The sequence below is a fragment of the Emys orbicularis genome, chromosome 10 (assembly GCF_028017835.1).
Source record: "Emys orbicularis isolate rEmyOrb1 chromosome 10, rEmyOrb1.hap1, whole genome shotgun sequence".
In the NCBI taxonomy this organism is placed as follows: domain Eukaryota; kingdom Metazoa; phylum Chordata; order Testudines; family Emydidae; genus Emys; species Emys orbicularis.
This window is the reverse complement of record NC_088692.1, coordinates 16420030-16434744: the sequence shown is the minus strand read 5'-3', so window position 1 is coordinate 16434744 and position 14715 is coordinate 16420030. Positions and strand designations below refer to the sequence as shown.

The following is a 14715-nucleotide window of genomic DNA, read 5'->3' as shown; positions in this document are numbered from 1 at the left end:
GTGGGTTGTAGCCCACGAAAGCTTATGCTCTAATAAATTTGTTAGTCTCTAAGGTGCCACAAGTACTCCTGTTCTTATTGCAAAAGCAGGCATGATTGTCCTATCTGAAACAATACAATATTTACTATTATATTGTAGCTCAGCCGATAAAAGAATGGACTCAGACTTCTGTGAAGAAGAAACATAAATCAAGAAAACAGTCACAGATCTCCCTCTCAGTATTTTATATTGACAAAGGAAAAAATGTGGGTAAGTGCTCTCAGCATCTGACAGCTAAATATTTGTCTTTTTACTTACAAAACTATTTAGATATTAATTCACTGAACACCAGCAAGCTTTTTACACTGATTTTTACGCATAGGAGAAATGTATGGAAAATGGTTTGTCAAATGGTGAACAGTACAACCAGTGATTTATTTTATGCTTTCATTGATTTCCTGCATGATCTTGGCCAAATCACTTCTCTCTACGTCATTTCAGTATATGTACACTGAATGGAATGTACATATACATTCCACCTTTGTAAAGTTCTTTGAAATCATCTGCTCAAAGATATTATAAGTCAATAGTATTATCGTTGTCGTATGAGCCCATGTGGAAAAGTTTGGATCACAATGCTCCACAGCAAATACAAGTTTAAAAGGGAAGTGACATTTTTTATATACAAAATGTTTTAGAGAATCTTAGGCACATATATTATGCCAACTACAGAAAAGATCCCATTGACTTAAGCATGGCCATGATTTCACCCAGAGTGTCTAATTTCACTTTTTTTCTGCTCTGGCTAGGTGCAGTTTACAGAAAGTATCCAAAGGAAAAAAGCGTGAGGAGGTCTGTTCCTGTTGCTACACTGCCAAAGGAAGAGGAAATATGTTCAAGCAAAGAGGTATTCAGTTATTTATTAATGTTACCAGCATCTTTATTAGACCACTTAAGAGAAATGAACATTGAAAATGAGTATTTGTGACTTAGACAAATATAGTTTTGCATGTGGTTTTAATATTTGCTGTCATAGATCTAGTTAAGTTAACAGAGTGCTCTATTTTTTCTCTTAAAAGTGGTTGAACAAGTACAGTATAAAAAAGTTGAAGTTAGAGTTGCCCAGAATTATGTTTGGTCCCAACTGTGTTCACCAGAAGAAAATGGTCGAGTCTTTGCACAAGAAAGTGTCAGCAAAATACTGTACCATCTTCCCCAGTGTGGAAATCAATGTAAGTTGATGCAGATATCATGAACCCTTGTATTTGAGGTGCATATCATAACATGGTTTTGTATTCATTTAACACAGTTCCAATTGGTCTCTAATTGTGCCAAACCAGTGTTAAATTTACACTATGGGTTAGATTATTATCTTTCCCGCAGTATACAAAAACAACAGGATCTATCTGTTAATAAAAAGCTGTATATTATTTTAAAATTATTGTGGGTAATATACAGTACACCTGTACGAATATATGTATGCACTTAATATCCCTAGACTAGTTCTAGATTAAGATCTCTTCTGCCCCAGCAATTTGAAAGGAAAAAGACATAAAGGGCTAAATCTATCCGTTCTGACTCGAATAAATTTCTCACTGAAATCAGTAAGAGTTGTGTGTGAGTAGAAGCTGATGGATTTGGTTCAGGCTGTAAACATTTCCATGTAATTAGTTAAAGTACAGATAATTCAACAATCTGAGGGAAACAGCAATTTACCCTAAGGTATTGATCAATGGTCTGTCACCTAACTAAAGTGACACCATAAAAATACAAGAAATAAATGTATCCAGTCAAATTGCATATGCATCCTCGTTTGACTAGAACCAGGTTTTCCTAATGTGGTTAAACCTACAACAGCTGCCAAAGGTGTAATGTGGGAGCTCTCCTACATCACTGCCTTCAGCCACTATATCATGGGTGTTCTAGATGGTAACATTCATGTCCCTGAGCAGCCATATAGACTGACATGGCAGCATAGTACATGTCTGCTGAAATAAGACATTCTTCTACCAATGGTGTAAATTGTTCTAGGGTATTGTGAAACACCTACAATTTCAGCCTAAGGAACTAGAAGCCTATGTTGAACAAATGGAGAGGGTGTTACGTTGCTATATACGAAGAATACAGTGGCTTCTCTCAGGTAGGCTTTACATTTGGAATAGGGATGAGGTTATAATCCATGGTTGTGCAAGTGTAATCCAAGCATGATTAAAATATTTCCTCTTGCCTACTCCTTCTACTGGCATAAAATGTGGACAGAATAGTAAACATTAGGTCTGAATAAGGAGCTAGTGTATCTATTATTCCATGATTATTTAGCTGCACAATTTGCTGAAGGATCCACTCCCTTGTCCTCGCTGCAGAATTGTGCTCCAGAATCTAAACTTTCATTATTATTTTTTTAAATTAATGTTTATGGTAAAGTCCTCATGGTTGTAAAGAAAACCTTGAAAGATGAACTAAGGTATGTACACTGCAATGAAAAACACACAGTTGGCCCATGCCCTCTGACTTAGGCTCGCGGGGCTCAGGCTGCAGGGCTGTTCCATTGCAGTGTAGGCTTTCTGGGCTCAGGATGGAACCTGAGCTTTGGGACCCTCCCACCTTGCAAGGTCCTCCAGCCCAAACCCAGAAGTCTACACTGCAATGAAACAGCCCCACAGCCTGAGCCCCAGGAGCTTGAGTCAGCTGGCATGGGCCAGCCGCAAGTTTTTATTTACAGTGTAGACATACCTTAAGTGCAAACTTGGCATGCAATATTCTCTTCCAGAGTCTGCGGAGAGCTTGAAACACTAGCTTTGAGTGGTGGGAACTGCCCCTGTTAATCTCAGTAGGGTATTAACCCTAAAACCCAAAGATTTCAAGGCAATCCAAGTAACTGTGTGGAATTTAGAAGAGTCCATCTTTAAACAGAAAGCTTTTCTAAACCTTAATTGCAGCATAATTGGTACTCCGCTATAATCGGTTAAATATTAACACTAAATATTTCACTGCAGATCATTTTAATAAAAACATCTATTTAATGTGCTTATCCCACAAATCCTAATGGTTTGTCATGCCTCCTCAGTGCCAGATGTCTTTATTGCCCTTATATAGCTGCCAAAAGCTCCTGCTTTCCCACCTGACTTCTAGAATGCAGTTATCAGCTGCACGCCCCCAAAAAAGTCAATGTTGAAAATTGAAGATGTGGGGATAGTGTTAAATACATTAAATTTACTGTCAAAAAATCACACAAGGACTGCTGTACTGCTTGTGGTATTGGTGTTTATTTTTAAAAACTCAAAAAAAATTAAAAGAAGTTGCAGTGGAATTTCCAATCTGCCACCTCAGAGTGCAGCAGAATCCAGGGACCTTGCAGCTGAATTTATACCCTGCTTGCTATGGAGTACATGGTGCCCTGCTCATACATTTTTTAGTGTTTGTGAAAAGTACCAGGTTGATATTCCTGGAAACAGAACATGGCCACAGCAATGCAAGCTTCCCCACATCCACCACTGCTAATGTGCCTCAATCTTGACATGGAGGGCCCATTCTAAGGGTGAAAGAATGGTTCAGTATCCAAACTGATTAAGTCTTGGGCTTCATGTACAGCTATATCACAGCACAGCTACACCACTGTAGCACTTTAGTGAAGACGTTCCTACGCCTACAGGAGAGCTTCTCCTATCGCGTAGTTAATCTACTTCCCCGAGAGGCAGTAGCTCTGTCAGCGGGAGAAGCTCTCCCACTGATATAGGGCTGTCTCATGGGGGGTTAGGTCAGTATAATTTAGGGCTATCAAGTGATTAAAAAAATTAATTGCGATTATTCGTGCTGTTAAACAATAATAGAATACCATTTATTTAAATATTTTTGGATGTTTTCTACATTTTCAAATATATTGATTTCAATTACAACACAGAATACAAAGTGTACAGTGCTCACTATATATTTTTTATTACAAATATTTTCACTGAAAACAACAAAAGAAATAGTATTTTTCAGTTCACCTAATACAAGTACTGTAGTGCAGTCTCTTTATAATGAAAGTTGAACTTACAAATGTAGAATTATGTACCAAAAATAACTGCATTCAAAAATAAAACAATGTAAAACTTTAGAGCCTGCAAGTCCACTCAGTCCTACTTCAGCCAATCACTCTGACAAACAAGTTTGTTTACATTTACAGGAGATAATGCTCCCCGCTTCTTGTTTTCAATGTCACCTGAAAGTGAGAACAGGCGTTTGCATCACACTGTTGTAGCCGGCGTCGCAAGATATTTACTTGCCAGATACACTAAAGATTCATATGTCCCTTCATGCTTCAACCACCATTCCAGAGGACATGTGTCCAGGCTGATGACAGGTTCTGCTCAATTATCATCCAAAGCAGTGCGGACCGACATGTTCATTTTCATCATCTGAGTCAGATGCCACCAGCACAAGGTTGATTTTCTTTTTTGGTGGTTCGGGTTCTGTAGTTTCTTCCGCATCAGAGTGTTGCTCTTTTAAGACTTCTGAAAGCATGCTCTGTACCTCGTCCCTCTCAAATTTTGGATGGCACTTCAGATACTTAAACCTGGGGTCGAGTACTGTAGCTATTTTTAGAAATCTCACATTGGTACTTTCTTTGCGTTTTGTCAAATCTGCTGTGAAAGTGTTCTTAAAACAAACATGTGCTGGGTCATCATCCAAGACTGCTATAACATGAAATATATGGCAGAATGTGGGTAAAACAGAAAAGGAGACATACAATTCTCCCCCAAAGTGTTCAGTCACAAATGTAATTAACACATTATTTTTTTAACAAGCGTCATCAGCATGGAATCATGTCCTCTGGAATGGTGGCCGAAGCATGAAGGGGCATACGAATGTTTAGCATATCTGGCACGTAAGGACCTTGCAATGCCTGCTACAAAAGTGCCATGCAAACGCCTGTTCTCACTTTCAGGTGACGTAAATAAGAAGGAGGCAGCAGTATCTCCAGTAAATGTAAACAAACTTGTTTGTCTTAGCGATTGGCAGAACAAGTAGGACTTGTAGGTTCTAAAGTTTTACATTGTGTTTTTGAGTGCAGTTATGTAACAAAAAAAAAATCTACATTTGTAAGTTACGCTTTCATGATAAAGAGATTGCACTACAGTACTTGTATGAGGTGAATTGAAAAATACTATTTCTTTTGTTTATCATTTTTACAGTGAAAATATTTGTAATAAAAAATAATATAAAGTGAGCACTGTACACTTTGTATTCTATGTTGTAATAGAAATCAATATATTTGAAAATGTAGAAAAACATCCAAAATATTTAATAAATTTCAATTGGTATTCTATTGTTTAACAGTGCAATTAATCGCGATTAATTTTTTTGAGTTAACTGCGATTAATTGACAGCTCTAGTATAACTACATTGCTTATGCATGTGGACAAAGTTATACTGATATAGGTATGTAATGTAGACCTGGCCTTTGACCTGTACAGCATCTTCAAAAGACAAGCCTGGGTGCTTACATTCACAACTTTGCTAGACACTAAAAACCCTGGTCTTAAAGACACTGGATGTATGGGCTTATTACAACAATCTGTAACCCACTAACCCCCCTTTTTTGTCCAATGACAGAAAAGGTGTCAATGGGCCACTTCACCTTGAATGGTCCCTTAGAAGCTGTGTTAAATATGTATGCTAAACAATCTGTTCCACCTTGTATGTAGCCGTGACACTCTGAGAGATGTCTACACTGCAGCCGTGTCAGCTGACTTGGGCTTGCGGGCTCAGGCTAAGGGCTGTTTAACTGAGGTATAATGTTCTGACTCAGGCTGCAGCCCAAGCTCTGGGACCCTCCCATCTTGCAGTGTTCCAGAGCCCAGGCTTCAGCCTGACTGTCTACTCTGCAGTTAAACAGCCCCTAAACCTGAGCCCCACAAGCCAGAGTCAGCTGGCATGGATCAGCTGCAGATTTTTAATTGCAGTGTAGATATACCATAAATGCCTTTCCCAGACCTGAATAAGAGCTCTGTGTAGCTCAAAAGTTTGTCTCTTTTACCAACAGAAGTTGGTCCAATAAAAGATGTACCTCATCCACCTTCTCTTTCTAATATCCTGGGCCCAACACAACTACAACAATGCTGCAAACAATGGAAAATTGAACTGATAATCTCAGTTGAAATGGTATATTTATAAAATGAGTCTATGAACTGATATTATGCTCTAAATCTCATGTTCTGGACTAGGAAGCCGGCGATTATTTGGCACCATTTTGGAGACAAAAGTATGCATCTTGATTGATACATCTGGTTCCATGGACCCTTATTTGCAACAGGTCACAAAAGAACTTACCTCTCTCATCTGGGAACAGCTAAGAAAGAATAATGCTAGGTATGTGTGAAAAGCTGATGACTGAAAGCTGTACAGTACTAAATAGCTAATTAAATGGTATTGAAACACAATAGGAGCAGTTAGTAGGAACTAGTAGAGAATACATGTTTATTTTTTAAACCAGTAAGTATCTATTAAATCTTACATCTTTTCAAAGGATGTAAAGCAGTACATCCTTGATTATTTGAATCTCATTTATCTGAAATGACCTCTTACCCAAAATAGTTTTGTCCGCCAGCGTCTGTTGTTTACAAAGATAATTTGATCAAAAACCTTGATTAGCCAAACTTTTTTTAAAAATTACCCATTCAGATAATAGAGGCTGAACAGGTCTCAGTATACAGAACATACATGGGCATTGCTTTTTAAAACAGTGCTAGCATGAGAGGGAGCCTGTGCCTCAGAATAGACTTGGACAGTCCAGTTAGTTTGCAATCTTTCAGATGGCACCATTTGAATAAGTATTGTGAGCTGTTCTCTGATAGAAGGAAAAACACAACTCAGGACTCAGAAGAGAGAGAGAGAGAAGGGAGTACCCGCCAGGAAACTCAGTGGAAAGCATGCGCATGGGAAGCCCAACTCAATAAAGTGCAGTCCAGATGCTAGCTATCATCAGCTGGGAAACAGTGAAAATCTGTAGGCCAGCAAGATGGCAGCCATTGGGGACTGAAAGTAACAGTAATGTATAAGAACCACTCAGGTGGAATGAACTTCCAATTTATTATTATTTATTTGTATGACAGCAGCAGCTAGCGGCCCCAAGTGAGTTCAGGGCCCCACTGCGCAAGGTACTTTGCAAACACACTGTAAGAGATGATACCTGCACTAATATGCTGACAATCTAAATAGATTCTGAGAAAGGAAATACTGTAACATATAGTTTGCATAGATACTTTTTGTAGGTGGGGAGAACTAAGGGATAAAGAGATTAAGTAATTTACCCATGGTCACATAGTGAGTCTATGGCAGATATAGGAACTGAACTCAGGTCTCCTCAGTCCCAATCCTGTGCCTTACCCACAAGAGTATTATTCCTCCCAAACTTAACCTAAATATAGAAAATAGAACACATAGGTGCTGACATTTGACACTAAAATATAATTGTGTATTCGGATGCTGATATTGGCATTGTCAATAACAGAATTACATCTTTCTTGCCAGGTTTAACCTGCTGAGATTTGCAGAAGATATAGACACTTGGCAGGAGTTTCTTGTAGAGGCTACAGATGAAACATGTCATGATGCTGTACAATGGGTGTCAAAATTCCAAGCTCATGGCAATACATGTGTCCTTAAGGCTTTGCAGGTTAGTTAACTGTATATCATATTGTGGCAAAATAATATGTATTATGATAATAAAAACATTGCTCTACATAACCAAATTATTTTCCAGCGTTAATGTCAGTTAAGTGCTAATTTAGCACAAAACACTTGAAAAATGTGTAATATATTGAACAGATCTGGGATCAAGCCACATTTGGATCCAGTCCTTATCCCAAAATTCAGAAGTGTTTGGAACCATCATTAGCATTGGAGTCAGTAAAAACCTAAAATGTTTCATTCTTTTAGATTAATGCAGCTGTCCACTAACCCTCTGCACATTCAACCAAAGTTTAGAAAAAAGAGATAACATGCCCGTAACTAGTTCTTCAAGATGAGAGCCCTTGTAATGCCACTTGTTTGGGATATTACATGTGCTTGGGGACAAGTTGGAGCCCCCTAGGTCATTGAGGCCATGTACATGCTCCTTTGTGGATCCAAACTGACACACCTGACAATATATAAAGTACCGTATCCACTCCGCTTCCTTTTTCCACATAATCAAATCTTCACCTAAAGGCTTCAAAGAAGTGGAAAAAGTAGATGAGAAGTGTGAATCTATATGGGCAATCACTTGAAGTACAGTAACTAATAAGTATCCCTTCTTTCTCTTGTGAGAATTGCCAGAATACTATGGAAGATTAACTCTTAAGAGGTGAATATGTAGAGGGCTAGTTAGGGATCCTACAATCCCTAATTTGGAATCAGTTCTAGAAAACAAGTCAAGAGAGTATTGCTGGCTAAATGTAAATCTAACTCCAGATAGCCTTACAAAACTCCCAGTTGGAGGCAATTCTTAGGTAAGGCTGCACTGGATCTAGTGGAATGTGATCTCAGTCTCATCGTCCCAGTACAAGTTTTCTTAGTGTACACAAATCTTTAGATAGTGAAATACCTGCCAAGTCATAATACTCTGATTTTCAGAGGTTGAGTCCCTACAAGTTCAACTGAAGTCAATGAAGTCTGATTAGCCCAGTTCAAGTCAGCAGCTTTCAAAATCAGGACCAACTAATCTGCCTACCTAGTCTAATTCACTGAGACAGTCTCGGAAGATTATCTTTCCCTGGGTTTATTGTCTTATGAACATTCTATCAATTTAGAAAAAAGATGTATCCTTTCTAAACAGTAATTAAGATCCTTTTCATATTCAATATAGTCATTTTCTATTCTGCGCATCTTGATATGATTTGTGTGTAGTTACCGAAGTAAACAGGATTTAGAAAACATTACAATAAAGTGAAAATGCTGTTTAAATGGTACCCCAATGTTTAAATTCATTTTCTGCTTTTTCAGAAAGCTTTCTGTTTTCAAGATCTAGAAGCACTGTATGTTCTGACCGATGGAAAGCCAGATACCAGCTGCAGTCTCATTCTAAAAGAAGTTGAAAAGATTAGAAAGAAAGAAACTATTAAAATCCACACCATTTCTTTTAACTGTTCAGACAGGTATATATTACTTTACAGAAGAGTATGAAATTCGTTAAAATACTAGTTTAGGTATTGTCATTGTAATGCTCCCAATGGTAACACAAAAGCATGAGTACCAACATCAGGGTAGACTGTTAAAAACCAGGGAACAAACTCCTAATTGGTTATGAGTTCTAAACTTAGATTTCATCAGCCAACTGCAAATTCCTCAGGCACTTTAACAGTCTTAAATGGAGTCACAGACAGAGACTCCTTGCAGACTCAGGTCTGTCTTGCCACATAGGTGAGCATAGCTCTGTGATAGCTGGCCCTTTACACTAAGCACAGTAATATTCAGGTTACTCCTGTTCCCAAAGGAATAGTCACCACGGGTCAATTGTGCTTTAGGTCTGACACCCACAGTGCTTGTAACTAATCCTATAGTAAACTATATGAAGATTTATTAGATAGGAAAAGGAAATTGGAGAGCTATTTATAAGCAAGCAAGCAGACACACAAATGAGTTAGTCTTAGGTTTCAAAAAGTAATAAAGGCTTCTATAATCAGCAAGCTCTATTTGTCCTTTAGGGCTAACCTAGGCTAAACAGCTAAGGATCTCTTGCTTATGCCTAGAAACACTTTGCACCCCCAGAGTCCAAGCAGCATAGAGATACCTAGTTCCTTTTGTTTGGGATTTTTATCCCCCTCCTGCCATGTGCTCTGAGCTGCCAACTCAGCTAATGGGAGTAGAGCAGAACAGTAATAAGTCTGTAGACGCTACCTATGCTGATGGGAGGGATTCTCTCATCGGTGTAGGTAATACACCTTCCCAAGAGGCGGTAGCTAGGTCAATGGAAGAATTTTTCTATTGACGTAGTGCCATCTACTCTGATGGTTAGGTCAGTTTAACTATGCACGTAGGTGTGTGGATTTTTCACATTCCTGAGCAACATAGTTAAGCCGACTTAATTTTCTAGTGTAGACCAGACTATAATTAGTGTGTAATGATTCACAGTCATAGAGGCTCACAATGGAGTCTCATATATTACATTACAATATGGAACACATATTAACAAGCAAGATTAATGGATGCAGCAACTCAAGCATTCAATAAAGTCCAAATACTAAACTCTTATAATTCTAATAACCTATTTTATCAATATTAACCCACAAGTGAGGCAGATAGATTCCAGTTATGTATCTGTTAGTGTCCAGTTGAGACATGGATACCATAGCATTAGCTGGCGCCTGGCCTGCCAGCATCACAGTCATGTTTTGCATTCCTTGTTTTCCTGAAACTAGATATATGGAACACTGTGTTGTGGTGACTTAACACATACTTTGATTTACAGATTCAGATAATAGGTTAAGGCAGCAATTATGGCTGTTTAAAAACAAACCTTGTGTTGTAAACTGAGCAAGTCTCTTAATGTGTAACATATACTATTAATAAAGGACACAAATGTCATATTTAATATCACTTTTCTGACCCTAACTTGCACTGAAATTGAATCTCAGTGTCTTCCTTTTTGGTGTAGCTGTAGACTTCAGGGGCCAGCTCCTCAATTTGTGTAAATTGTCATAGCTCCATAGACTTCAATGGGAGTTTTGACAATTGACATTTGTGGAGAATCTGGCCCTAGAGATAGAGATCTATTACTTTATTGCCATTGTAAGTCATTTAAGTTACTTATCGTACCCGTGATTTTTTTTCTCCAGTATGTAAATCCACATTTCTGCCTAGAAGTCTGGGTTCCAGTGCTTATTGCTATGCTGTCCCTATAACTGTTGGTTAAAAGTAACCAGCCTTTGGAGTTTATGATCACTAAGTATTATTATATAATTTATATATCCCCCCCATAGCTGGAAAAGACTCTAGAAATGATCTAGATATTTGTAAGCTTACTCCCCAAACTGCATGCTTAGAAATACAAGAGTCCCTGACAGAAAGGCTCTATTAATGCTCAGGAGCAATCATTACTGGTAATTTACTGCTTTATTGTCAACAGAAGAGCTAATGAATTTCTGAAGAAGCTGGCCTCTCAAACAGGAGGACGCTACCATCGCTGTATTGGAGATATGGATGGACAGTTAGCAGCACACAGAATGTTGACAGAAGGGTTTGATGATGATGATGTATGTTCAATAGTTGTTTGGATTGTGTTTCTTTATGGAATGTATATTTTTCTCCATATCTAAAGTACACTTTTAAAAAAATAAAATATAAGACTCCCAAGGTATCTTGCACTGAGATGTTTGGGATCTGAACAACAAAATGTAATGTCTGGCTATACCTATTGTCCAGCCACACTGAGGAGGTGAATGAAGCCATGGAAGGAGTGTAAGATGCAGAAGAATTTGGAAATGAGAGCAAACCAAAACCCTGGATCTGAATACCCCTGAGTTGTATCAAAGTTCGGCTGTCCTCCTCACTACCACCTATTTATGTTTTATCCATCTATTATGTCTTGGTTTTAGATTATAAAATATTTGGGACAGGGACTGTCATTTACTATGTTTTTACTGTGCTTAGTATACTGGGGCTCCAACCTGATTGAGGCCTCCAGGCACTATTGCAATAGAAATGTTTAATAAAAATAAAGACCAGATCCATCTCAAGTAGAATTTGGAGTTAAACACTCTGTTCTATCTCTTCATAAATAGAAGATCTTGTCTGGCCCTGGTGAGTGTGAAGTTCAGAAGTTTGGGTTCAATTATTTACATTTGTTTGCTGCCCTAAGATTTGTAAGCAATTGCTGTAGATTATTGCAACCACATTTTAATTTTATATTTTAGGATCCAGTTTTTCCTTTCTTCGAAGGAGATGATTTAAAGAAACTTGCTCAAGAAGTAGCAAAAGCCAGAAGCTTTTTAATGCAGGCAAAATCTTTTAGGTGAGTATCTATCCAGGATCTTTCAATAAATACTGCTTTTCTTTCATAGAGGGAGCCAAGGAGGAAGTTACATGGTTAAAGAATATCTGGCTACCAATTTCTGCTTCTTACAAAAGAATCATTTTATCTCCCCTATATTTGTTTCTTGCGCTCATGGCATTATTTTTAAGTGTGAGGAAGGGACATTCCATGCAGACTGCCTCCTCTAGAGTTTCTGTTCTTATACCACAACCAATCACCAGTATCTGAGCATCTTCTAGAAGTGCACTGAGCTACGTGACTAATATCTCTGTCTCTTGTAGGTGTCTCTCTCTCCCTTTTCCTAAGTGAAAAATTCTGTGAGGTTGATCTTTTTGTTCAGCTCTCCTCTCTTCCCTACCAGAACAAGGTAGTGCTTGGTTCCTATCTTCTTCAAAGAGAAAAGTGACTCTATCTGATGTGAGCTTCCTCCTCCCTTTCACTCTCCACTCTCCGTCAGCCTGATTTCAGAATCTGAAGCATCAGTCCTACTCTTTCTCTGCCAACACCAGTACCTGCTCCCTCGGTCTCATCCTCTTGTGACTTCTGTGACCCTCTACCATCTTCTGCATAGTATCTCTTTCTACTTGCAACTTTTCTTTCAGCATCTCCTGTGGCTGCTCCACGTTCTTTGCTTCCACATTCTGTCAGGGTTCCACAGGGCTCAGTGCTGGCCCCTCATCACTTCTCTCTGTGTGCTTTAGTTCAAGGCAGCCTAATCTATCCTCATGGTTTAAGTTATCATCACTATGCCAGTAACTCCCAGACAATTTCTCTCTCCTCCCCGTCCTCTTCCCCTTCTGGATTTCCTGCCACCATTAGAAGCTCTTATCACAGAAAGATATGGCACATCGGGAGAAGGGCATTACTCAGACATAAATGATTTAAAAAATTAAACCTAACAAATTGCATAATTTTACAAACAACCTTGTAGTGCTGTGAAAAATATCATCTGTTCTTGTACGCAACAAGTCCACAACAAATCAATTTCAACAAGTACAACTGAACTACAATTGATCCTTATGTTCCTACAATGTCATTCTGATGTCAGCCAGGGCCAGTGCTTAAATTGTGCCAGGGCTTATCAGGGCTGAGCCCTGGCACTCTAGGTTGGCAATTCATAGCCCTGGTACCTCTGGGCTTGCTGCATAAAGTTATGTAAAAAAAAAATTGTTTGAAGCCCAGCACCTCTTTCATTACAAATTAAGCATTGGCGAGAGCTAATTGGAGAGACATAGTAATAACTATATAACTAGATACCTTCTTTTAGGAAAAAATGCTGTGATAATTTTACATTCCTTATTTTTCCTTTTAAATAGGTTGCTATTAGAAAAATGGAATTTGGACCAAAAGGACAATTCTTTTTTTAAAAAAAATCCTCAGGTAACCAGTCAGTACAAAACAAGTCATTGATTGTATATTTTTATGAGGATGTTATTTCAAATTAGAATCCTGTATTTTCCAACTTTGGAGAGAGTCATTGCTTAATGTAAATAGCTATTCATTCCAGCTGTTTTAGTGTTTAGCTCAGTTACCTTAGCAGCAGCAGCACCTAACAAATACATGCACAAGGAAGTTCACAGGTTGTAATGTGTTTTGGGAGGATGGAAAGTGCTATACAGACGTGTGTTTTATTAATTAAGGGCTCCATGCTTCAGAAAGAATTAATAGCAAAGCTCTTTTGGAGGCATAGTGCCCAATATTATGTGTTTTTGCTGGAATAAAAATTTATAAGAGATTCTAGTCCATGTCTGTTGGTAACATGTGACTATCAGGTTATAAAAACTTTGAATAGTAAAATACAGTATACATTGGTATCATCAGCATCCAGGTATAGCAGGGTTCAGACGAATGGATTCCGAGATAAAAATGAGAGCACTGTTTACCAAAATTTTAAATGAACCAAAGATGCACTGTTCAAGCATGTACTAACTTAGCTGCTTCAATGCAATACTATTTTAATAGGCATGCATTGAGTAAGGAAGCCCTTCTTCACTTGATGTGACTTCAGTGGGACTACTCATATGTTAAAAGTTATGTACTATCTCTGTACTTAATTTGTGCATATGTTTAGGTGCTTTGCTAGGTCAGGGCTTTGACAGAGGTGAAGACTTTCTGCCAGTTGAAGCCTGCAGCCTGGACAGTAAATCAGGCCCAGAATGCACATACAGTTCAACCTTTGTAACCATGGGGAAATAATAAGTTTGGATAATAAGGGTTTTGAAAAATTAAGCAAATTTGCAATGTAGTTAATAGATAAAATGGGGATACAACTGTTTCTCCTAACTGTATTATTGTAATAAGAATTGCTTCAATTAATTTGCATTGTATGTTGAGCCTCTTATTTGGTGTGTTGTTTTTTTTTTACAGTTATTTTAACAGACTCCAGATATGATCCTTGATGGGTAAAAGAGATGGACTATCATCCTAAAAAGAAAATTATTCCCAATGTCTTTATATAGTGATGTCAAGAAACAACTGTTTGCACAGAAAAAAAATAAAGCCTAAAGTTGAAGAGAATGCATTTGCCAAAAAGATTTTGCAAATAACCATTTTCACTTATTGCTCTAAATTTTCTCTTTGCTGCCATCGCAAGTAGGAAGGAAAGATGATTCTAGAAATCAGCAGACCCACAAGCAAGCAATACCCTTTCATGCTGATAAAGTCCAGCTGAATTCACTATGGGTCCAATTCAACTGTCAACTACAATCAAGGGAGAGACTATCACTGACATCAGTGGTAGT

The 14715-nt window shown here is 38.1% G+C and overlaps 1 protein-coding gene across 1 annotated transcript in view; it reads left to right on the top strand.

Annotated features, from left to right (window-relative positions):
* Positions 1–14380, top strand: part of VWA3A (von Willebrand factor A domain containing 3A) — a 54384-nt gene extending 40004 nt beyond the window's left edge. The window contains exons 23-33 of the mRNA XM_065412408.1: positions 139–249; positions 789–886; positions 1059–1211; positions 2011–2119; positions 6189–6333; positions 7495–7639; positions 8947–9098; positions 11069–11195; positions 11856–11953; positions 13291–13354; positions 14354–14380. Coding sequence (XP_065268480.1) covers positions 139–249; positions 789–886; positions 1059–1211; positions 2011–2119; positions 6189–6333; positions 7495–7639; positions 8947–9098; positions 11069–11195; positions 11856–11953; positions 13291–13354; positions 14354–14380 — 1229 coding nt within the window. The remainder of the gene's footprint in view (positions 1–138; positions 250–788; positions 887–1058; positions 1212–2010; positions 2120–6188; positions 6334–7494; positions 7640–8946; positions 9099–11068; positions 11196–11855; positions 11954–13290; positions 13355–14353) is intronic.
* Positions 14381–14715: the final 335 nt, after the last annotated feature.